General features: G+C 38.9%; 1 protein-coding gene and 1 pseudogene across 21 annotated transcripts in view; both read left to right on the top strand.

The window, feature by feature from the left end:
• TLCD4 (TLC domain containing 4) overlaps nucleotides 1-26,229 on the top strand; it is a 101,357-nt gene that overhangs the window by 63,180 nt on the left and 11,948 nt on the right. For 16 of the 21 annotated variants that reach the window (XR_011390564.1, XR_011390561.1, XM_051856240.2 and 13 more), the window contains 4 exons: nucleotides 600-689; nucleotides 3,295-3,353; nucleotides 6,518-6,612; nucleotides 24,673-24,824. Coding sequence is in view for 19 of the 21 variants with exons in the window: in XM_051856240.2 (XP_051712200.2) it covers nucleotides 600-689; nucleotides 3,295-3,353; nucleotides 6,518-6,612; nucleotides 24,673-24,824 (396 nt within the window). In the remaining 2 variants the exon portion in view is untranslated. The remainder of the gene's footprint in view (nucleotides 1-599; nucleotides 690-3,294; nucleotides 3,354-6,517; nucleotides 6,613-24,672; nucleotides 24,825-26,229) is intronic. The other 5 variants (XM_070078010.1, XM_070078007.1, XM_070078006.1 and 2 more) reach the window with 1 other exon arrangement.
• On the top strand, nucleotides 17,967-18,091 carry LOC138850749 (U2 spliceosomal RNA; annotated as a pseudogene).

The following is a 26,229-nucleotide window of genomic DNA, read 5'->3' as shown; positions in this document are numbered from 1 at the left end:
AGTCTTTTGTTTTTTTTTTTTTTTAAAAGAATGGTTAAAAATTAGTAATTGTTACCCTTATCACAAATCTGTTGCATGAATCAAGTGCAATAATGCATATGAATGTACACTTGAAACTGCAGTATCCAACGTAATCGTCATATCCTGATTCACTCTGATTGTTTTAAGGCTGTGGAGTTTGCTAAGGCTGGTATATTTGGATGTTGTTCCTAGCTGACTGGAGCAGGAAACTCTGCCATGATGTAGTGAGCTCGGAGCAGTGTGCAGGGTGGTAGCCTTACCGGTTGCCATCTGTCTGCCCAGAGCTCTGTCTACTGCATTGAATGCTTCTGCTTTAGAACTGCTCACCAACAAGGGGCTTGCCAGTTCTCACTGGAAGTTGTAGTCCTTGACATCCTCCTTGTTATTCATTTCAAAAGTAAATTTGTGGCCTTGGCTTTCTAAATGGCAATTTTGTTTTATACTCTCAGATGTATTCCAGTGCTGTATTTAAATGCTTCAAGCTATAATTTGTCCAGAATGTTAAATGTCTTACCAGAATGAGTTAAAGCTTATTGCAAAGACTCTAAAACCTTTGTATGTATTTTGCTTTATTTCAGGATAGTATCTACATGCCATTCTTTGGTGGTTGGGATTTTTGGCCTATACATTTTCTTATTCGATGAAGCTACTCAGGCTGATCCACTTTGGTAAGTGGTCTCTTTCCAAGCTAGTCAATTTGATTTATGTTTTTCTATTAATTATTAATAAGAACATCACTTTAAAACAGAAAATGCACTGATGATACATGCTTTATTAAAATGCTTGTGTTTAGATTTATTTAGTATTTATTTTGGCTTGTGTTCAGATTTAAAGTGCATTAAAATGATTTATTTTATATTTGAATACAAATAGTAATGACCATTTTGCCTTAGCATTGCAATTGTTATCTAAAACAAGGAGAAATGATGATGTAACATTTATACTGCATTAGTCAGTATAGCCAAGTTATTCTAACTGCTGTTCTGAGCAAAAATGAAATGGTCAACTGGAATAATATCTACTTAAGATTTTGTTTTTGAATTTGTGGTTGACCCATAGTTTGACCTCAGAGAGATGAGATGAGAATTATAGATGACCATGAAGATTTGAAGCACTAATAACAACTATATCTGGCAGTAATATGACAATTTGTAAGAGGATTCTTTTTGAAAGATTTAAAAGTCATTACAAGGCAGAAATTTTGCAAGGTGTATTTCCTGGCATTATATGAGAAGGTTTAGTTCAGCTTAGTTTGAGAGAAGAAGTGCATTTTGAGAAAGCTCTGCATTGAGATAGTTCTGGGCTCTGGGTGGAGGTAGAGGTTTGGTGGGGGTGGGTAGGGAAATTTAACCTTGGCTTTTGACTACCACCATCTGATTGTAAGGATATTGTTTTTCTCCATAAATAGGACATTTTTCCATTAGGGTTATACTGATATTGATAACATTTTTGTGGGGAAGATTTTTCAAAGTAAGCCAATTTAGGAAATTTAATTCTTTGACCAGATTTTTGTATCATTTACTTAAATAATTTCTAGCTTTTATTTTTTCAAAAATTTATTTTTATTTTTTAACAGGATTTTCAGCAGAACCAGTTCTTTGCAGAAGTAAATTTTAGGAAATAGATTTGATTTATTGATCATTTTTTTGCCATATCAAACCTTAAGTAAATATGATTTTCAGTATTTTGCATTTTCTTTTATACCATGATTTATTCTATATCAATTTTCTGGTCATTATTTGCAAATCAGAATCTTTGAATCTTTCTATTTGTAGTTTAGCTGTTTTGAGTTTCATTTTGTGTTAATTTCACAGTTCACATTGTAAGTCGGATATAAAATTGATAATTTGGATTTGTTTCTTGGAGCAAAGAACACTAATAGAGCAAAAGGGTAGCATCTTGATATGTAAATGGGTTGAAACAGAGTGGAACTGGCCTATTCTAAGCATTTCCTAGTTGAGTGATAATAGGCAAATCCCTCTAGTTCTCAGTAGAATGATGTTGATAATATAGATTGAGCATCTCTACTCTGAAAATCCAAAATGCTCCACACTCTGTAGCTTTTTGAGTGCTGACTTGATGCCACAAATGGAAAATTCTACACCATGAAATTTTGTTTCAGGCATCAGATTTTTTAAAATATTATTTAGAATTCAGGCTCTCTATGTAGGAAACATAAATGGATTTTGTTTGAGAGTGGGTCCTAACCCCAAGATAATGTCGTTTCACATATGCAAAAAATCAAAAACCTGTAACACTTCTGGTCCCAAACATTTCCTATAAAGGATATTCAACCTGTACTATGCTGCCTCAAAATCAGAGGTGGGCTGGATGATGTGTTGAGGCAGTTGAGCCTCTGATTTAGAATAAAGAAAGCATCATCAATAACCACCACCACAAGCCAGCATCTAGAGTTCCATTAGAGTCCTCTTGCAGGCGAATGTGAGAACACATTTATAGATCTTATTATCTTTTGGTAAAGCCATTTAAGTGAAACTTTTATATAATATGTATAAGAAACTGTTTACGTAGTTAGAAGTATTCTCATAGCCGACACAATTCTTTGTGCATTGACAGTTTTAAGAGGGGTTGCGGAATTGGAGAGTGAGGCATTCCTTAGGTGACATAATCTCTTTAGAGCATCAACCATAGTGGGCCCTTCGATGTCTTCCAAGCCCACTGTAAATGCCACTGGTTTGTGGGAGCTGCCTCCCAACAGGAAACATAGCAAACCCTAGGAGGAGCCCCTGGCTCTGCAGTTCTGCAGTCTTGGGTTCAGGAAATGCATTGGGTTCTCTTGGCAGCCCTCAGGAAGTCTGTCGCTAATGTTAGGGAGGTTGACCTGGGTTGGCTTAGGGTGTTTTGGAGGATTATAGCTTTGCTGAGAGTCCAAGAGTTGCTCATTTATCGTCCAGCACACTTTGGAAACTGGCTTGGATCTCAAGTGAACTTCATGGAAGGTAGGAGCTGCCCAAGATCTCATGATAAAAACAACTCATTGTGGACAGGAGGACTAGATTGCCTTGATATGGGGGTTGGGGCTGTTGGTTCGGTTTATCCTGGGGACAGCCTATAGCTGCCAGTACCACTCCCACAGGACAGGTCTGTTCAATTGTTATTGTGTGTTTTATAGTCTAAGTTTATAACTGATAGTGTATCATTCCAGAATTTATAGAAAGTATTTTTATCACATTGAAATTTCATTAGAAGAAAAAAGCAGTAGTCTTTTATAAGCCATGTGCTTATGAAGGTGATTTTTTTTTAACATTATAGGGGTGATCCATCACTTGTGAAGGTGAATATTGCTATTGCTTCAGGCTACCTCATGTCTGGTATGTGGTATGTTATTCAGGTCTATTTTTTACCCCCAATACTCATGGAATTATACAAAGAATACACAGTCACTTGCTTTTGGTTTGTTTATTTGAAAGGTAACTTTTAGGACCCATACAGATCCATAAATTACCATGATAAAGTTAGAACATGAAATATACTTTCTTGTTGCCATTCTGGTTCTTACTAAAGATGAGAGTTACCAAGTAGGGCCTCTAACAACCAAGGCATGACTTTTCTTTTTTTTAAAGATTTGTTTTATTTACCTGAAAGTCAGAGATTGCAGAGAGAGTGAGAGGGAGAGACAGAGAGATCTTCCATCCACTAATTCACTCCCTAGATGGCCACAACAGCTGGAGCTGGGCCAGGCCAAAGCCAGGAACAAGGAGCTTCCTCCTTATCTCCCATGTGGATGCAGGGTTCCGAGTACTTAGGCCATCTGCTGCTTTCCCAGGTGCATTAGCAGGGAGCTGGATCAGAAGTAGAGCAGTTGAAACTCAAACCAGTGTCCATATGGGATACCTGCTATGCTACAACACTGGCCCCGACATTTGAAAAAACAAAGATTTATCTTATTTATTTGAAAGGCAGAGTAACAGAGGGAGGGGGAGACAGAGAGAGGATCTTTCATCTTTTGGCTTACTTCCCAAGTGGCTACAACAGCCAGAGCTGGGCCAGGCCACTCTAGGGCCCTGAACTCCCGCTGGGTGTCCCACTAGGGTAGCAGTGGCCCAAGCACTAGGCCATCTTCTGCTGTTTTCACAGGCATGTTAGCAGGGAGCTGGATTTGAAGTGGAGAAGCCAGAACTCAGCCTTCATATGGGATGCTGGTGTTGCAGGTAGTGGCTTGACCAGCTGTGCCATGATATCAGCCCCAACACTTATTAATGATGATCTGTCTTTGGCTTAAAGAATCTCCACTGTAGTTACTGGAAGCTAATGAAGTTGAAGCCTTAGTAATCCTCACAAAGTTCCTTGAAGTGTGTTTCACTAGTTAAGGCTTTGTATCATTTTGGTAAAACTTACAAAAGTAAGTAAATAGATTTATATCACTAACTCTATTACATATTCCCCTCTATTTTATTTTCCTTTATGATGACTGAGATTGGAGTGGCCTTTTTTTTTTCATGAAGCAAAGGGAAAACTGAGAATATTACTATTTTAATAGCCATCGGAAGATATGTTTTTGGATTGTCTTAATAAAACAAGAGAGAAATAACAGATCCCTGATACATTTACATAGGAAACCCTGTCTTTATTTTTAACCTTATTAAATAGATGAAAGAAAATTAAAAAATGATGGAATATGAAACAAAAGTCATAACGGTAAGTGATGAACTCAGTAGAAAATTTTCTGTCATCAAGAAGTGAGGTGTAACAACAACAAAAAGTGGATTCTACCAAAACACAGTAACTCATTTAGAGGAAGAGATAAACTTTGAATAGAAACAGTGAGTAGGCTATTGGATAATTTGATGAACCAATTAAAAGAAGGTGAATCATGAATATATTAAAGATTTGCTAATTTGACACAAAATGTCACTGACAAGGATAACAGAATTCATAACATTCCACAGGTCCTGGTTAGTGAGTATTGTCAATTCAGAGAATAGTCACTTCCCAGGAAATCTTACATTAAAAAAAAAAAAAAACCCAAAAAACAAAAAAATTTGGGCCAGCACCGTGACATAGCAGGTAAAGCCACCACCTGCAGTGCCAGCATTCCATGTGGGCACTGATTCCAGTCCAGGCTGCTCCACTTCTAATTCCAGCTCTCCACTATGGCCTGGGAGAGCAGTCGAAGATGGCCCAAGTCCTTGAGCACCTGCACCCACGTGGGAGACCCCAAGAAGCTTCTGGCTTCAGATGGGCCCAACTCCAGCTATTTGGGGAGTGAAACAGTGGGTGGAAGACCTCTTTCTCTCTGCCTCTGCCTCTCTGTACCTATCTTTCAAATAAATAAATGAATCTTAAAAAAAAAACAAACAAACATGATTAAGCTGTTTTCAAATAGATATCAATCCAAAGCAATTTACCAACAAGAGTTATGAACTGAAACAAGCTTTTCTAAACCAAACTGAACAGAAAGTGAATTCTTTTTTATTCTCCTGTATTGCAAAATCCTTATCATATAAATTGGGTACCAAAGATCATACAGCCAAATTATGTAGGGAAGATAAATGTCTTCACAGAGGTGTATCAGGCAGTTAATTTCTAGTACACTATTAATTATATTACTTTTCCTGATTTGTGTGTTTGTGGTATTTGCTTTCTTTATAAAATATGTAATTTGATGCTTTTCTAAATATTCATCCCTAGTTTTTTAGTCATAATTTTTAGTTTTACAAAAGAAAGTCCTTACATTATCTAAAGTCTTATCCCACAAAACCTGAATCTTCCTCTGATCTACCTCTTTGAAAACAATGTGTTTCTATATCACTTCTTGCATAACCATTTGGTAAAGGAAATAGTTATGTTAACATTTTGAGCAGATTTTATGTTGTTAAGGTAAGCAAATTATCTTCTGAGTCATGATGTTTAGATTTAGAGCCTTTGCAGGAAATTCATGTCTTGACCTTTGTGCATATCTTTTTAATAATCCTAGTGCTTGGTGATTTTACTGTTTTGAATTAATATTTAATTAAAATTTTTAATTTAAAAAATAAATTTGTTGTATTCATGTTATAAATATGAGTTGATCATTTTGTACCTTTCATACCATCATCTTTTCTTGATTTATTTTAGTGACAAAAATCAGTAATTTAAGCTTATTTTAAACTTTGTTTTATTAAGTCGTATTGTCATTGTCTTTAACCCTGGAAACAAGTTATTTAAACTTTCAACAGATGTTACGTTGCACACTTTATCCTGGGCTCTGATGTTATGTGACACACTTTATCCTGGGTCCTGTACTGAATTCTGAAGGTATCAAAATGCCCACAACTTGGCCCTGGTCCTGGAGAAGCCACAGCAGAGGGGATTTTCAGGGACAGAGGAGCAGGTATTTTAAGATAAAGTGAGCAATCAGACCAGCTGAGGGGTGAGCCAGGTGCTGTGGCCTCAGAGTAGACCGTGATAAATTGTCAAGAGAAAGTTAAATGCACTTGAAGAACAATGCAGCTTTCTTCTCATGTAATATGGTATTTATTTTTCCTTCTTACAGATTTGTTGATCCTCATTTTATATTGGAAAATAATTGGTGACAAATTTTTTATAATCCACCATTGTGCAGCAATTTATGCATACTTCTTTGTACTGGTGAGTCCCCAAATTTCCAGTAGCCTAACAAGCAGGCAAGGATGGGATAGTGACTTCAGGCTGAAATAAACCTAGACACTTGATGCTTAATTTATAAAGACCATCTCCAATGCATTTAGGTATCACTCTCGTGATTTCTTATTTTGCTTAATAACTAAAATAATAACTTTCCATGTGTCTGTATTAGTGTTTTTATTAATAACCGAGAGATAGGCAGATAGCCCTAATTCATTGAATTTCCACTTTAAATCTTTAGGATTGTGTAGCCATATATATATATATATATATATATATATATTTTTTTTTTTTTTTTTTTTGACAGGCAGAGTGGATAGTGAGAGAGAGAGACAGAGAGAAAGGTCTTCCTTTGCCGTTGGTTCACCCTCCAATGGCCGCCACGGCTGGCACGCTGCAGCCGGCGCACCGCGCTGATCCGATGGCAGGAGCTAGGTGCTTCTCCTGGTCTCCTGTGGGGTGCAGGGCCCAAGCAGTTGGGCCATCCTCCACTGCCTTCCCAGGCCATAGCAGAGAGCTGGCCTGGAAGAGGGGCAACCAGGACAGAATCCGGCGCCCTGACCAGGACTAGAACCCAGTGTGCCGGCGCCACTAGGTGGAGGATTAGCCTATTGAGCCGTGACGCCGGCCATAGCCATAGATATTAATCCATCCTTATAGATGCATTTCCAATTTAATAGCCAGGGATGTGTATAGGTTCTTGAATAACCAGATAAAGTATTGTTTTCCATTAATTTCCACGTGTAACTTCATGAATATTCATAATTACATTTAAGTAGGGTGGAGCAGTGGAGGAATTTTGCTTAGAGATGTCAGAGTTAATAGAGAGTTCTTGCAATAGATCTCAGGCAATAAAGCACATTAAATTCCAGGTTGGGGTTCTTCAAAAAGCATATTATGAAAAAAATCAAGAACTAAAATATTTTTAGACTAAATAAAATTTGTTTTAATTATATTTTCCATGAACTTTTTGAAGTACCCTCATATATCTAAACTTCTTTTTCTATATGTACATTGCCAGACTCTCAACTTTATATATCCTGTGTATTTGAGTTCTCCACAATCATTATTTTTCAACCTAGATATACCATCAACTTCCAGATAGATATTTACAGGTAACAGATGTAAGTAGACTAGAAGTTTATGAATTTTATATAATAAATATAGTATGCCATTCTATATTTTCCTTATTTTAAAACTTACGTGTAAATTTCTGATTTTTTTTCTTATTTGTTGTCAATAAAATCCTTATATTACTGGATATTTGTGACTATGGGAGGATGTTTTAAAAAGTTAATACAAATGTATTGGCTGGCTCCACTGCTCACTAGGTTAATCCTCCACCTGTGGCGCCAGCACTCCAGGTTCTAGTCCCGGTTGGGCGCTGGATTCTGTCCCGGTTGCTCCTCTTCCAGTCCAGCTCTCTGCTGTGGCCCAGGAGGGCAGTGGAGGATGGCCCAAGTGCTTGGGCCCTGTACCCACATGGGAGACCAGGAGGAAGCACCTGGCTCCTGGCTTCGGATCAGCGCAGTGTACCGGCTGTGGTGGCCATTTGGGAGGTGAACCAACAGAAGGAAGACCTTTCTTTCTCTCTCTCTCACTGTCTAACTCTGCCTGTCAAAAAAAAAAAATCCATTTTCCTTTTAGTGACTCATGCAAAGATAGCTGGTGAGTTAAGATGATTTGGCATAATTTCTGCAAGAATCAAATATATCAAAATATATCTCTCCATATCACCTATTTAAAGTCACAAATTTAAATAATTAGTATGCATATATTTAAAGCTGTGCTTCTTTTAGTGTATAAATATATGCTTATGTAACAAAAGGTACCCATAATCACTTCATTTTTCTGAAAATACAGGTCATTTATACTGTACTTTCCTATTGTTTCTCCCTTAGTCCTTTAAAAAAACGAATAGTCTATGCATAGCTATAAAACATATATATCTGCCTTTACAGAGCTCAGAGATTTGACATACAGGCAGTTTGTTGCCTAACGAAGTTAGATCAAAGTTTCAATAGATTATAACTTAATAGTTATAAAGTATAGATGTCTACTTTTTACAGATCTTCAGGCACTTTGTTTCCTAAGCTTTTTTGCTATAGGACAGACATGCTGCCTAACGAAGGATGTTAACTTTGGGTGCACATGCGAGTTTAATAGCATACTTAGTTTTGAAGTTTATTCTTTGATCATGAGTTGCATTCAGTGCTATAAAAATAATTTGAGCTGGTCAAAGATAACAGGTCATTTACATGCACTAAATGTGAGTGTTCTGAACTGCTGCTCTCTCTCGGCCGCTGGCATCACAGGCTTGGCAAATGGCAGTCGCATGGACTGGCAGGTTGAGTAGTTAATATGTAGGATGAACACTGTTTTTCTCTTTGGTTTTCAATAAAATGCATACTGGCATTAAGAAATTAGTGGTAGTCTTAATAAGTTGGTAAATAAAGGAAATCAACCACAGCTCTTTCTCTAAAAACGGTTGCTTTTTTGATATGTCTTCCTATGTTCTTTTGTTTTAATATGAAATAAACTTATTGAATTCAAGTGAATTTATTCATAGGGAAACAAGATTTTAAAAATTAGATGAAGTAGTGAATGTTTATAGATACAATTATGTGTATTAGAGATCTTCAACTTACCCGTTGAATATAAGAAGATATTTTCTGTGCAGTGAATTCTCAGGTCATTCTGTGTGTTATTCTAATCAATATGTGTGTTATTAGTAATCAGTTTATTACTAATTTGTTTAATGTGAATGGTCGTGAAATTTTTATCGCTTATGTAACAAGAACTGGCATTTGGAAAGCACTTTAACTTGATAGTTAGGCAACTGTTTCAGCTATTTGCAGTTAAGCTTTTTTCTTAAATGACTTTGTTATTGGAACAAAATGAAACTTCAAGTGATGAAGAGAAGCAAATTACATGTAGATATTCAATTTATTTCCTACTGAAAGAAATAGTTGAAAAGCAAGTTTTTTTTTAATTTAAAATATTTAGGTTCTATATAGATTATAATATCTTGGCCACTATTTTTGTACCTCTGCTATATTTGCTACAGTTCTAAAATTACTTGGCAGAGTGATTTAGAGCTTAAAGATTCTTACTCTGTCTATGTAGAGGTAAAAATCCTACAGTTTGTTTTTCTTGATATTCAGCCTGTACTCCTGGGGTAGCAGGGAAATACAGCAATCTGATCTCTTATTATAAGGGAAATACCATATTTAAGCTTTAATGCCTTATTTTAAGGCTAAGCCACCATCCGTTATATACCCTTCCTGTTCTCTTTGGTAAACTTAGGTTGTATTTGTTCCTGATGAATCACCTTCTTTTCCCAGTCAAACCATACCTTCACAAAAAGAGTTATGATGCCTTTGAAACATTTAAGCTTGAAAATCACCAAGTGTGCATCCTTTCCTAACTCTTCTGCGTATCGCACTGTATTGAAATCGAATCATTAAGTTACTCTACTGTCATTTAGGGAGAAAATTTGGTTTTCATAGGTCTTCAGGATATTATGTACAGTATGATGCCGTAAGAGTAAGAATTTGTTTCCTGCTTAATGCTTTATCCCAGTGTCTACATTTTAAAAGCATTTTGTAAGCAAATATGTATGCAGTGTTATTGGAAATGAAAGAAATGTTTTGTCAGATTCAGTAAAGTTGTGATTTACAGTATTAGAGTAGGAGACAAGAATGTGAAAATTTTTGCCTTGTGTTTAGTCTGAGGAAAAATCTGCCTGGCAGTGCCTGAAACAAATGCTGTGGCTCACCAACATTTTATTGTTAGCAGGGTTGAAACAGAAAAGCCCTCATTTTAAAAGGATTTTAATAGAATTACCTATTCTCAATCATACACGATTCCTGTATTTCCCCTTCTTCTCCCATTAGTGTAGCCTTAAAGAATTTTAGGTAACTATGGTAACTGTTATGGCTACATTTCAAGATACCAAAATTTCAAAAATTAGCTAGGAAGGTATTAAAAATAGCCACCTAATATAGCTTACTAAAGCAAGATTCAGTAGCAGGGTCTGTGTAATTTCTTCACATTTTCCAATTTGCTTTCAGTAAAACATGTTAAATATTTAAGCAATGAAAAGTGTTTTTAAAACTTCAATAACATGTTAAATAATTTTTTCTAAGGAAATATTTTCAACTTTCTTATAATAATGAATAAAAGACTGTCAGAGATAAGTCTTGGAGATTGTTTAATAGAATTTCTGTAGCCATTTAGGAAACTATATAGAAGCACAAAGTAAGTTTATTATTCTAATTGAGGGATTGACTGTAGCAAAATTAAGTGGTCAGTTTAAGAAATATGTTATAGATTTTCATATACAGAAATATGTTATATGCTTGCATACACATGTATATACTTGTGTGTTTTCTACCTTGAAATTTGCAAGGACATTCACTTTTTAAATATTTATTTATTTATTTGAAAGCAGAGTTACAGAGAGACAGAGGCAGAGAGAGAGAGTGTGTGAGTTCTTCATCTGCTGGTTCACTCCCCAGATGGCTGCAGTGGCCAGAGCTGCGCCGATCTGAAGCCAGGAGCTTCCTCCGGGTCCCCCATGTGGGTGCAAGGGTCCAAGGACTTGGGCCATCCTCTATTGCTTTCCTAGGCCATGACAGAGAGCTGGATTGGAAATGGAGCAGCCAGAACTCCAACCAGTGCCCATATGGGATGCCGGCACTGCAGGTGGCAGCTTTACCTGCTACACCATAGCACTGGCCCGGGAAATTCACTTTTTAATGTAAAGCGTCTCAAGTGACCACTCCCACAATTTGCTAACATAAATAGTGCTCCTGTGAGAGTTCCTCAGTCTTGGTCGAACAGGAGTTTCAGTCCAGTCTACCTACCTTTCTTGTCCTGAGATTACCCTTTCATGCTCGTTTCTGGACGCTAAGTGTAGCTCTGATTGGTGTAGTGGAGTTTCCCCACAGAGACGGCTCCCTTTCTTTCTCTAAGCTTGCTTGATTTCTGAATTCTGTTTTCATTTCAGTGCCAACAAAGAAAACAGTTGATAGAGATTATCATACCTACTCTAGTCAATATTTTGCTCTTAATTAGATTTGTTTAAAGCAAATTTAAAATATGATACTACTTCTATAAGGCATCTAGAACAGTCAAATTCAAAGAGACAGGAAATAGGACAGTGGTTACCAAGGGCTAGGTGGAGAAGATCATAGGAAGCTATTATTTAATACATGTTAAGAGTTTTGTTTAGGACTGTGAAAAGGTTCTAGAGGTGAATAGTGACGGTGCATGACCACCAGTGTGGATGTACTTAATGCCACTGAGATGTATATTTTTAGTTGAAAGGAAGATAAGAGAGAGAGAGCAAGAGAGCGAGTGAGAGAGAGAAATCTTCCATCTGCTAGTTCACTCCAGATAGCTGTAACTTGCCTTAGTCAGGAGCCTGGTACTCCCTCTAGTTCTCTTGGGCTATCTTCCACTGCCTTCCCAGGCACATTAGCAGGGAGCTGGATCAGAAGTGGGACAGTGGGCCTGCACTGTGGCACAATGGATTAAGCTACTGTCTGTAGGGCCAACATCCCGTATTGGCGTGAATTGCATCCTGGATGCCCAACTTCCCATCCAGCTCCCTGCTAATGTGCCTGGGAAAGCAGCAGAGGATGGCCCGGGTGCTTGGGCCCCTGTACCCATGAGGGAGACCTGGAAGAACCTCCTGGCCCCTGGCTTCAGCCTGTTGTGGAAATTTGGGGAGTAAACCAGTGAATGGAAGATCCATCTCTCTCTCTCTCTCTAATTTTGACTTTTTTAAAAAAGTGGATCAGCTGGGACTCAAACCAGTGCTCATATGGGATGCCAGCATCACAGGTGTCAGCTTAACCTGCTGTGTCACAGTGCTGGCCATGTGATCTGTATACTTAACAATTGTCAAAATAGTAAATTTTTTGTTATGTGTATTTAATTATAAACTTAAAAAGCAGTACTATCAAATGACTGAAACAAAGTTATGAAGGAGAACTAATATAGTTTGGACAATGCTTTCATTTTTTTAAAAAAAACCTGCATACTAGACATACGTAACAGACAAAACAAACATAAAGAAGTTAATACTGATAAATGTTAAGTTTAACCATGTGCAAGAAGGGAGAAAGCTGGAAGCAGTAGATGACAACAGTTGAGTTGCATCAGTACTATCTCACATGCTGAAAATGAAAGCTGTTTTCAAATTGAGACTATTAAAGGAGGCACAGTATCCAATTTAAACACAATTTTACTTTGCCTTGTCAAACCACACCCTAGAACATCATCCTCTGAAGTTCCTAATCTCATGTACGTTGGGGCAGAAGCCATTGGGGAGAACTACCAGTTAACTGTGGAGGGGAGATTAGATTAGGCAGCTGTTGCCTTAACAGCAGACAATTAAAGAACCCAGAGATGTCAGCCTAGAAAAGACGAGAAGTTGGAGAGCATGGGGGCTTCAGAGTGTCCCTGGAAGAATGAAAGGATGAGGTGGAAGGTGGTGGAGTTATTTTGGATTAATTCAGAAATTAAGATGAGGACCAATGAGGGTAGTGAAGATAGGTAGGGGAGACTTCTCTTGTACAAAGGAAAGACATCCCCGATGTTTGGCATGTTCTAACAATGAAATGGTCTTTTAAAGTAGCTTGTCTTCCATAAGATACCTTCAAACAGATAGAGACTTTAAGTATCCTTAAAGTTCCATTCTGATTCTGAGATTCTGTGATTCAGCTGTCCTGCTGAAATGATAATTTAGTTCTTTTTAAAAAAAGATTTATTTATTTATTTATTTATTTGAAAGTCAGAGATACACAGAGAGAGGAGAGGCAGAGAGAGAGAGAGAATGGATGAATGAATGAGGTCTTCCATCTGCATCTGCTGGCTCACTCCCCAATTGGCCACAACGGCGGGAGCTGTGCCAGTCTGAAGCCAGGAGCTTCCTCCGGGTCCCCCAAGTGGGTGCAGGGGCCCAAGGACTTGGGCCATCTTCTACTGCATTCCCAGGCCACAGCAGAGAGCTGGATGGGAAGTGGAGTAGCCGGGTGTGGAACTGGCACTCATATGGGATGCTGGTACTGTAGGCAGTGGCTTTACCCACTAGGATAATTTAGTTCTTTTTTTTTTTTTTTTTGACAGGCAGAGTTAGACAGTGAGAGAGAGACAGAGAGAAAGGTCTTTTTCCATTGGTTCACCCTCCAAGTGGCTGCTATGGCCGGCGCTCTGCACCGATCCGAAGCCAGGAGCCAAGAGTCTCCTCCTGGTCTCCCATGCGGGTGCAGGGCCCAAGGACCTGGGCCATCCTCCACTGCCCTCCCGGGCCACAGCAGAGAGCTGGACTGGAAGAGGAGCATCTGGGACGGAATCCGGCGCCCCAACCAAGACTAGAACCCGGAGTGCCGGCGCCACAGGCGGATGATTAGCCTAGTGAGCCACGGCGCTGGCCAGATAATTTAGTTCTAATACTAACTAAACAATGGAAGGTAAACACTATGGTATGTTGAGTTCTTCAATAAGCCCTGAAGAAGGGGTGAAAGCAGCTGATATGTCTCTCCATTCACTTCTGGGAGAGAGAAGAGGAAATCATGAAGCCGTTGACCCAGTCTCATCTTGTCAATAGAACTTTTGGGTAAATGGAACACTGATATTGGTTGGAAGGAGGAAACCTGAATTCTAAAATGCCCTTAACAGAATGTCACTGGATGAAGACTGCCTATTTTAGAGACCCCAGGATCTATAGGCACAGGAGACTGTCCAGATTTCTGGGGGTATAACATGGCATTTCTAAGTTAAAACCTCCCTCCTATGTAAAGAACTACTTGAACTTCACTTAGTTCTGGGCCAGGTCCTAATGTTAAACACAGCAAGGAGGGACCCGGGTTGCCAACTGCCCTTGATGGTCCCAGACCTGCTTCATCTGAATTAGTGATGGCTTCTATCCATGTATCATTTAGTAAAGATTAGACTCTGTTTCACATGGATCTGATTTGGCAGTCCAATCCTGTGTCTTCACTCAAATCTTCAACTCTGTCTTGTGAGTGAATAATCAAAAACCTGAAATGATTAAAGTAGACAGTTACTAAATATGGACATGGATTTTTGTCCCCAAATCTCAATTCTTGATTAATGGTACTCTTGAAAGGTTTCCCATGAAAATATTCTAAGGCTCTATGTCAGTCTCTAGACTTAAGAAAGGTGCCCCATTACTGCTACTGCAGAATATAGTCACGTTTTTATATGGGATTCCAATTTGAGATGCCAGAATTGATTTCCTGCCAGTTTACTGTCCTAGTGGAGCGTAGTGGGGAAGGGTGCCCATCAGTATCTAAACCAATGGTGGTGGCACAGTATTTAGCACCATACTAGTAGTAGTATGTATCTGCTAACATTGATTATCATTCTCTCCTGCCTTCTGAACCTCTGGTCCTACCGGTTCTTAGCTAGTAGACACTTAAATTTCTCATGGTAAAAAATGCAGATCCTTATAGTCACTTTCTGAAAAGGTAATTTTCTTTGATGCTATGGAAGGGATCAGACAGGCCCTGCTTTGTTTTCATAGTCACGCAGAGGCTGTGTCAAGTGTGGGTTTTGCTACAGTATGTGCAAAACCCCTTAAAAGTGCTTAGGGAGGTGGAAACAGCATATCACTTTTGAATTCTGCCTTAATTTACTAACAGTGAAGTAAAAACATTTATCATTTATTTTAAAAATTAGGGCAGATTTAAATCTAGTCTTTTAATAGCATCTATCTCACTTTTATTTCAGTAGGTTTTCTTGAATAGGAGAGAGGAGGATAAGGCAGCAAGGCATTGCACATAACCTGGAGTTTGTCTTACGGCTACCTATGCCTGTGGAAGGATGTGTCACACATGCTGCTGTCTCTCGGGGTGTTTGGATTAAATGGGTTGCGAGTCACTGATGTATTGATATATGGGATAAAAGAATAAAGAAGTAAGATTACTGAAGTGTATTTCTGTACCTCAGTGTGGCTCACAGAAGTTTTGAATTAAGGGTAGAGGATAAGGATGGGGGTTAAGAATATGATAGAACATGTGGTTTCAATTAGAATTTTGCGTATGAATGTACTATATGTTACAAAGATGGGATCAAAACTAAAATTTAAATTTTGTTTTGCATATTGAAGTATTATGTAACAACAGATTCACTACTGTGTTAGAATCTTGTGTTAGAAAACGTAGTGGATGAGCCGGCGCTGTTGCGTAGCAGGTAGAGCCGCTGCTTGTGGTGCCAGCACCCCATATGGGCACCTGTTCACGTTCTGGCTGCTCCACTTCTGAACCACCTTTCTGCTGATGGCCTGGTACAGCAGTGGAAGATGGCCCCTGTGGTTGGGCCTCTGCGCCCTCACGGGAGACTTGGAGGAAGCTCCTCTTCCTGGCTTTGGATGGGCCCAGCTCCTGCCTTTGCTGTCATTTGGGGAGTGAACCAGCAGATGGAAGATCTCTCTCTTTCTCTCTCTGACTCTGCCTTTCAGATAAATAGATCTTCAAAACAAAAAAGAAAAACTATTGAAGATTAATGTGATTGTGTCAGTAGGGCGCAAAGTCCAACACAAAGGTCCTCCTATTGACTAACAATATGACATTTTGATCATCAACTAGAATACTGACTGGTTGATTAAAACCCATTGACTCATGAGTTGTTAATGTTATAAAACAAAATCAGGACATTCAGGTGGGAAGTTCCTGCTTGAGGTCTCATGCCAATGCTGTTAGATGGCTGTTGGGGCTGGAGTCATCTAAGGACTCAGCAGGCTTGGATGTCATAGAGGGGCTGATACACGTGGCTGGCCGTTCCTGCTGGCTCTGTGCTCCGAGGGTGGGATGTTGATCAGAGCATCTATCTGTGGCCCCACAGTGTAGCTTGGGCTTCATGTGTTCGGAAAGGGAGCATTTCAAGGGGAATTATTCCAAGAGACCTAGGAGGAAGCTGCAAGGCTTCTTATAACTTCAGATGACTCAGAACACTATTTCCACTGCATTCTGTTGATCAAATGAGTCACTAAGGGTAGCCTAGACTCGTGGGGAGAGAAAAAAGCCTTTACCTCTTGAAGTAAGGAACATGCACACAGAGTGAGAGAAGGAACTGATGAATTGATGGCGGCCCTTCTTAGAGACGGTCCACATCTTAATTTGTTAATGCTAAATAATATCATGCAATGATGGGTAATAATTTAGCTCTCATGCCTCTTTTTGCCTTCCCTTGTTTAGAGGTGAATGTGGTTTTGATTTTAAAGGTGATGTGTGTACCAGTGCATGCTGCTTAGCAAGCAACGTTCACCTCAGGGAACATGGGCCTGGCGCTCAGCTAGGCTTTACGGGTAGAATAATGAACAAAGCCCAGGCAACACAGGTTTTTGCAAGAGGCTGTGTGCTCTTCACAGACAAGCAGCCAGTTGTGTGGAGACACTGGACCCAGCTGAGAGGAAGAGCTTTTTTAGAGGAATGTAGCAGGTTGTGGTGGGACCTGGTGAGGGTGATTGGAACCTTCACAAACCACAGCTTCAGAGAAGGGGGAGAGCTAGCTCCTCAAGCTTAGACACCCCAAGATTTCTCTAGGCTGGGACTGCAGTCCTCTCACATTAGTATTCAATAGGATTTCTTGGTAGTGGTAGTGGTGGTGGTGGGGCTATTAAAATACAGAATTCTGGACCCATTTCAGTATGTCTGTGATGGGGCCCCAAAATATGTGTCTCTAGCAAGTACCTGAGTGCTGCTGCTGCTGCTGCCACCACTGACTAGCAATGAGAGAACTAGCCATTCTCTTTGGGGACAGGAGAGAGAAATGATGAGAAGGGTTGGGATGTTATGCTCATTGTTTTTTTAAAGGCTATGTTTATTTATTTATTTGAAAGTCAGAGTTAGAGAGATCAAGATCATCTGCTGGTTTACTCCCCAGATAGCTGCAATGGTCCAGGATGGGTTAGGGCTGAAGCCAGGAGTCAGAAGCTTCATCCAGGTCTCCCACATGGGTAACAGGAGCCCAAGCACTTATATCGTCTTCTGTTACTTTCCCAGGCCTTTAGCAGGGAGCTGGATTGGAAGCGGAACAGCAGAACATGAACTAGTGCCTATATAGGATGCCAGTATCACAGGCAGCAGCTCTTTACCCGCTATGCTACAACACTGGCCCCAATACTTAATTTTAATTTTTTTCTAAGAATTCAATACAATTTTTTTTTTTTTTTTTTTTTTTTTTTTTTTTTTTTTTTTTACAAAGAGACAGTTTCCTCAAAGTGTAGAGTATTTGAGTAATTTGTACTTTGGCCAAAGTTGTTTAGTTGAAAGCTTGTCAGATTTGCCACTTAAAGACTGATTTGAATCGCTTCTCGGCCTTTTGGCTAAGATCAAGTGTAGTAAGACTGATTTGATATTCTTTGGTACTTTGGTTAATAGTTACGTTTAATTCTATGTCAATATGAAAGGAGTTGGAAGAAGTAATCTTTTTAAACTATCAAATGTCTTGGACATAGTGTATTTCATGAAAGTATTTTTGTATTTTTTAAGGATTTACTTATTTGAGAGGCAGAGTTACAGAGAGGGAGAGACAGAGAGAAGTCTTTGGGTTCACTCCCCAAATGGCTGCAATGGTTGGAGCAGGGCCTATCCAGAGCCAGGATCCAGGAGCTTCCTCTGGTTCTCCCACGTGGGTGCAGGGGCCCTAGTACTTGGGCCATCATCTACTGATTTTCCAGGCTTTTAGCAGGGAGCTGGATCAGAAGTGGAATAGCTGGGACTCAAACCAGTGCTGCGGGTGGAGGCTTAACCCACTGCACCACAGTGCGGGCTCCCTGATTTTTGTATTTTTAAAGTTAATATTAGCTGGAGATAAATTTAAAAATTTTTTTTAAAGTTTAAAGTTATTGCTACTGTATTTACTATCTTATATGACCTTGGGGTGTCTGAAATAATTTAGAGATCAAACAAGAAGTATTTTAGAGGTCAAACAAATTTCAGTAATGGTTCTCATTGTTGGAGGAACTATTTGAAGGATACAGTAAGCAATTTATCAAGGACTTTGGCTGACATTGGGAACACATGAACTCATAATGTTTTGTAGACTCTGGTCTGTCATGCTCTCTAAACACTGGACAGAGCTATAGAGTCCACAGACTTAGAACAACTGACCAAAAGAAGACTGTTACTAAAACACAGACTGGTAGAATCACTGTCTTTTTAGTTGAGGGAGAAAGGCAATGTTATCGATGAGAGAACTTATGATTAAGAAACCAGAGCATATGTTTATTGCACATATGAATCCAATATAATGACGGATTATACTAATAAAAAGATTCTTAATATTTCTAGTGTGGTATAAGTAAGAATGGCAGTAAAATCACTCTTTTCCTCCCCCAGAGTAACCAAATAAAAAGAACAACAAGAAAATAGCTTTTTGTTTCTCTGGTCTTGTTCTGCTTGTGCATTGTTTTCAAAGTTCTCCCTTGTCCTACTTCACTTCAGGATTTAAAGGAGGAGCAAAGCAGAACATTTCAGCTTATTTTATTTGGATTATCCACAATTGAACACAATTACTTATTCTTCTAATCTCTTCTTAACTCAAATATTTTGAATGAATTGTTTTGAACAAACTCACCGAAACTTGGAACAAGTCAGCAAAAAAAAATTTTTTTTTTTTTTAATTACAATAGCACTTGTAGGGCAGGCATTGTGGTGCAGCAGTTTAAGCCACTGCCCAGGATGCCTGTGCCCCATATTGGTGGGCCTGGGATCGAGTCCAGTGCTGTGTCCCATCCAACCTCCTACTAATGCACGTCCTGGGAGGCAGCAGTGACGGCTTAAGTACTTGGGTCCTCGCCACCTGTGGAGACCCTGATTGAGTTCCTGGCTCTTAGCTTAGGCCTGGCCCAGCCCCAACTATTGCAGGCATTTGGGAAGTGAACTGGAGGATGGACGATCTCTCTCTCTCCTTCTCCTTCACTCTGCATTTCAGATAAAAATAAATTTAAAAATTTTTTAAAAGCCAGAAAGATGGCATTAAAAAAAATAAGTGCACAAAATATCCAGGAATTTGGAGTGTGAATAGTAATTTGTTTCCTCTTTAAAGTGCCTCTTTTATGCTGGGTGAGTTAGAGGTGTCAGATGTTTGTTATTTCCTCATCCTACTATTTCTTAGCTGCAAATATAATTTCTATTATGTATTAAAATCAATTTATAATAAAACAAATATGGGAGTGGCTTGCCTGTCCTGAGTGTGCCATTTTATAGGAAAAATCCTACACCCTACGAAATCACTTTCCATTATGCAAAAAAAAAATCATGGCATCCATGATTTGTGTTTCCAGTAATAGGTCATCCATTATCAAGTATGTTTTAATCATGGCCATTACCGTACATCTAGACTTTTCCAGTTAGAAGTCATGATCTGTATTGAGACAGCTAGTTTAATCTGTAACACTGTGGGTACTTATAACTCTATTTTCTAAGAGTTCAGATAATGAAAATGGTTATGGTGCTAATCCCAGAATGCCCCAGATATTATTGATACAGAAGGTTATTATTTCATATGGAAACACACACACACACATATGTAATATTAGCATAGTATTATATACAGATAATCTAAAGAGTGTATACTGTAAAAGGATTTGGGGTTGGGCATTGTATGGGTCAAATTGTGCTCCTTCCAAAATTCATATTTGGAGGTGCTAACTTCCAGACCTCAGAATGTGACCTTACCTGGAAATGGAGTTGTTGCAGCAGTAGTTAGTTGCGATCGTACTGGAGGAGAGTGGGCCCCTCATCCATTATAACTGGTATACTTAACAGAAAGGGCCAATTTGGACACAGACCTGCACATAGGGTGAAAACTATGCAAAGATTGGTATGAGGCTTCCAAAAGCCAAGGAGCTATAGCAGCTAGCATAGAACCGTGTGACACATCCTTTCCAAGAGTCTTTCGAGGGGACATGGTCCTGTGGACACCTTTGATTTTGGGTTTCCAGCCTCCAGCACTATGAGACAATAGTTTTCTGTTGTTTACACCAAGCAGTGACCACAGCCCTAGGAAACTAATGCAGGCGTGGTGGAGCACCTAGTGGGTCTGAGTCTTGCAGATGAGGGTGAGGCAGGCAAGCACATCAAAATTCATCTGTACTTTTTGAAAACAGTGAGCATTGCTTTAGCTGGGACATACCATAGGAAAATGTACACTGTCCCCTTGATTGCTCTGTGAAGCTGAATGAAGTTGGATTTCCTGATTCAGGGATTGCAACTACAATATCCTGTAGCTGAAAAAAAGGGAACATTATGTTATGATATGTTGGCCTCTTAGAAAATAGCTGATTCCGTCAGATCTTACCAGTGACCAGACTTTTTACAGTGTATCATGTGATATGTCAAATCACAGTAACAACAAAATGTTTTCCTCGTTTTTTTTTTTCATACTTTGGTTTAAAAAATGGAGTTTCAACAGAATTTTGATCTCTATAAAGATTTTAAGGAAACCACAAAAAAACTTGTTGTTCCAGTACAAATTAGATTTTGTTAATCTATCTGCATATTTGGCAGACAGTGTAAATGTAAATTTGGCAAACTCCATTCAGTCTGTAAACTTCTTACCAAGGAGAATAAAAATATATTACCTTGCATACCTTATACCCAGTACTGCTAAAAAAGGAATGTAATGTACTTGCTTCTCATAGATACTGGGGCTTTCATAATGAAATTTGTTGATTACTTTTCAGTTACCCTAAAAACCTACAGAAACACTTAATGAGGTTTCTTAACTTTATGGAAATTGAGGAAGTGACCTACTGAGATATGTGTCCACAGGATAGCTGTCATTTGTTGCTAGCCATGGAAAGATGTTAAATGTTGTTGTCCTAGGCCGGCGCTGTGGCTCACTAGGCTAATCCTCCTCCTGCGGCACCGGCACTCCGGGTTCTAGTCCCAGTTGGGGCGCCTGTTCTGTCCTGGTTGCTCCTCTTCCAGTCCAGTTCTCTGCTGTAGCCCGGGAAGGCAGTGGAGGATGGCCCAAGTGCTTGGGCCCTGCACCCGTGTGAGAGACCAGAAGGAAGTACCTGGCTTCGGATCAGCGCAGCGCGCCAGCTGTAACGGCCATTTGGGAGGTGAACCAATGGAAGGAAGGCATTTCTCTCTCTGTCTCTCTCTCACTGTCTAACTGCCTGTCAAAAAAAAAAAAAAAAAAAAAAAAAAGACAGGGGGCTGAGATCCAGATCCTGTCCTCAGCACTGGCCCCGGGTCAGGGCCCCTTTAAAAAAAATGTTGTTGTGCTATAAAATGGTGTTTTTAGAGTGTGGAACATAAAGAATTTCCTTATTTAATTTGGAAATAAGTTGATGAAGAGAACACAAAAGAGTATTATAGCAAAGCAAGTATCTATGTCCTGTTTATTCAAAACTGTCTGATGATCTTTGAGGAGTATAGCAGTGAGCTGTCTGTACCTGAGTTGTTTGCTGTGTGTCTGTTGTGACAAAAATTCATCCAATGAAAACAGTTACTCATTTTTGGAAAATAAGATGGCTTCAGAACTAACCAGAGAAAGGTAGCCACAGTAAATAGGACTTTCTTTACCAAAACTTATTTGGAATCTATCCAGTTTGGTTTGGAGAGTATAAAAACTATGGGAATTGTAGGCATGAATAGCCACCTTTATGATCAGTTTATATATCCAAATAACCTTTTAATGGATCTAACCAACAAGCCTGTAGATAGAAAGTTCATAGACATTACTGGAGAGCTGGAAACTTCGTATGATTCTAAAAGCCTTCTGTTGCTAGAAGTAAAATCTTAAATATTATATGCCCAAGCTTCTTTGTTGGAGGAGTGTTTTGCTTGAGGTCATTATATTGGACTCACACCAGGATTCAGTGTAATGTGGGATTAAGAGCTGAGCTGCATGCCAAAGTAAATTATGTGTTTGACCATAGTCACTTTGCCACTATATTAGAAGAAAGATGTTCTAAAAGCTGCAGGCAGTTTAGAGAAGTATTAATGGAAAAAGAAATAGAGTAAAAATATCCTGCTGTATTACTTGGTAGAAATGTCATTTTAAAAATAAAATATAGAAAAAAATGAAATATAGGCAATAACCTTACTTAGTCCTGTTATATTCTCTTTTTAAAGATGTATCCCATTTATTATCTTAAAAACGTGCAATAATATAGCCTACCTAATTTAAATACTTGACAGGAAAATAAAAGAGCAAAAACATAAAAACAATTATCTGTTGTACAACTCTTATTCATTTGATAAGTCTCAATTTCTACTAATTGCCACTGTTAACAAGCTCTATTATTTTGTTTAAATAAAAGGATTTACTGTAGAAGAACAGTAAATTGTACAGAATGACATAATTTCAATAAATGACTATTCACATTCCTGTGTTGAAGTAGTAAAATCTGGTGCATGCATTTCTCATACTTGGGATCGGCCTGGCTGTGTAAGGTGCTGGCAGCCCTCCTGTGCACACCGTACTCACTGTGCTTGCCGCTTTTGTCTTTTAGGCCATCACTCCCCCCCTTCTTCCTCATCACACGTTCTAGTATCACTAAGGACAATGAATTTGAGATTTACAAAGTTTTAGGTTGGCCTTGGAAAAGCTGATTTTTATAATCCAGTTCTGAATTCTAAATCCGTGAAATAATTTACATGAATAAGTCTGAAAATCATATTATTCTCACTTGAAAAGCAGCATGGTACATAACCAGAAGAAAAATAGTTTCTGAAGTTTGGCATATATCTAATGTCTCAGGGATGAGTATGTGCTTTTCTTTGGCATGTTGTCTTAATTCTGATATAATTTAGATGCATTGGAGTGACTCCATTTACCTAGTAGGAATTTTGAAAATATATTAAAATTCTCGGCTGAGGAGAGGTTGGGTGTTGTGAACCAGTAGGAGAAGCTGCTCTTTGCAATGCCCGTATCTCACATTGGAGTGCTTATTCCAGGGCAGGATATTTGCTTATTATCCAGATTTCTGCTGATACATCCCCTGGGAGGCACCAGATGATGCCTCAAGTGCTTGGGGCCATGCCACCCGCGTAGGAGACCTAGATGGGATTCTAGCCTTCACCCTGGCCCTGCCCTGCCTGTTTCCAGCATTTGGGATTGAGCTGGTAGATGGAAGATCCCTCCCTCTTCTCTCTGTTGCCGTGCCTTTCAAATAAAAAAGTAAATAAACATTAAAAAAAATTCTTGGACTATTTAAAAGGGTACTTCAAAAGTTTTATGGAAAATGGCATTAAAGGATCTTTATTTTGGTATAAAGATTTTGAAATTCATGGATATCATGGGTCTTCCAACAGTTTATGGAAAATGTCTGTTATGAAAAAAAACCCTGCATGGATTTCAAGATTTTCTTGCACCAAAATAAACTTACCATTTAATTCCACTTTTCCACAAATTTTTTGTAGAACCCTTGTATTTTTGGTTTTCTGTTTATTTATTGATTTTGCTACACTTTTCATATCATGACATGGGTAGAATGTACTGGAAACTGTATCTAAATTTAGAAAGGTCCTAAAGGTGTTTTTGTTCTAGGATCTTCAGTTTGACAGATTTATTTTAGACAAGGTTTGGAGTTTGTCATTTTATTTGGCAAATATGCACTTGCTCACTGGTTTATAGGAAAATACAGTTAGTAGGATAAGTATACATTTCAGATTTTTAAGGTGCTTCTGCTTAATAATGGTTATACAAATGAGTTCCTAGTAGGTGTTTAGTTGCAGTAAAACCCCTCAACCTGTGAAGTTCATACAACTTTGTGATTTTTTTTCCTACCGTAATTTGACAATGCCATTACTAATGGTTATTTACAGAATTCATTAGTTCAGGGTGAGAGAACTGCTTGAAATCTGTTTTCCTAAGTAAACAATAGCTGTATAAATGAGCGTAAATGTACAATATACTATCTTTTCAATATAGTGGAATTATAAGGACATTTCTAAATTCTCACAAAGAAGAGAATCTCCTAAGAAACTGGGCAGGAAAAGGTAGAAAGTCTGTTGGTGTGTTTGGTATTGATTGTCACGTTATGCCGAGAAGCTATGCAGTGTTCCTTCAGAACTTGGGACCTGGGAGAACGCTGTCCTGACATGCTGCTGTTCTGTGTTGACCATCCAGAGAGACGGAGTGCTGGCCTACGTTGGGAATTTTCGCCTGCTCGCGGAGCTTTCCAGCCCTTTTGTGAATCAGCGGTAGGTGACTGACATCATTGGTGATTTTTAAGTTGTGCCGTTTAGTTTCAGTTTGGGGAAGCTTCTGTCACCATGACACAGTTCAAGGAAAGGGAGCCTTGGAAAGGGCAGACTAACTTACCCCAGGTCCCAGGCTGGGCCTTGACAGTGCCAGCTCCCAGCCCGGCTCTCGCTGCCGCAGGAGATGCTGTGTGACACCTGGTGTCAGGGCATTCTTTCATCTTCCGAATGTGCACTGAATCTCAGAATTCTGGAGGCTTCTTGGAAAAGAACACACACTACTCTCTTTCATGCTGGGTCCAGTTTGTATTCCTGACACTATCTCCTGTCCCCGAATCGTGATATCGACATTATCTTAGTCTTCCTCATTTAGAGAAAGCATCATGTTATTTCTATTTTTTTAAATTTAACAGACTACTTTTATTTCAAGTACACAGTATATAAGTAACTAAACTAAAACTACATAATATTGATTGCCAACACTGGGGGAATTTTTAAACCATCTTAAGCATTTTTAAGAATATAGTTCAGTAGTGTTAAGTGTGCTCTCATCGTTGTGCCTTAGATCTCTAGAATCATGTCATCTTGCAAAACTGAAACTCTTATATCCATTAAATACTAACTTCCCCTCCCCCAAACCTCAACAGTCACTTTTCCATTTTCTGATTTTAGGATTTTGAATATTTTAGATACTTCATATGAATGGAATCATACAGTATCTGACTTCTGGGGACTCACTTATTTCACATAGCGTAATGTCTTCAACATTTTGATTGCTCGTACCTCTTAGCTATTGTGAATCATGCTGCAGTGAACCTGGGTCTGCAAATTATCTGTTAAAGATTCTGGTTTGAATTCTTTTGGATATGTAGGGTACTTCCAATAGCTTCTGGAAAAATATATTTTAGAAAGTTTAAGAAATTATTTATTTATTATTTATTTATTTATTTGAGAGGCAGACAAATAGAGACAGCTCGCATCTGCTTGTTCACTTCCCAAATGCCTGCAGTGCCTGGGGTCAGGCTGAAGCGGGGTAGCTGGGTTGTCCATGTGGATGACAAGGACCCAACTATTTGAACCATTACCTCACAGGATAAGAATTAGGAGGGAGCTGGAGTCAGGGGCTAGAGCTAGGAATAAAGTAGTAAGTTGTTCCTCGACAGTCAGGACAAGGGCTGATCAAGTCATTGTTTCTCATGGTGTCCATTTCACTTCAACAGGTTTCCTTTTAGGTGCTCAGTTAGTTGTCACTGATCAGGGAGAACATGTGATATTTGTCCCTTTGGGACTGACTTATTTTAGCATGATGTTTTCTAGATTCCTCCATTTTGTTGCAAATGACCGGATTTCATTGTTTTTTACTGCTGTATAGTATTCTATAGAGTACATGTCCCAAAATTTCTTT

Source organism: Oryctolagus cuniculus, chromosome 7 (assembly GCF_964237555.1).
Source record: "Oryctolagus cuniculus chromosome 7, mOryCun1.1, whole genome shotgun sequence".
Lineage (NCBI taxonomy): Eukaryota > Metazoa > Chordata > Mammalia > Lagomorpha > Leporidae > Oryctolagus > Oryctolagus cuniculus.
This window is presented reverse-complemented; position numbering and strand designations above follow the sequence as displayed.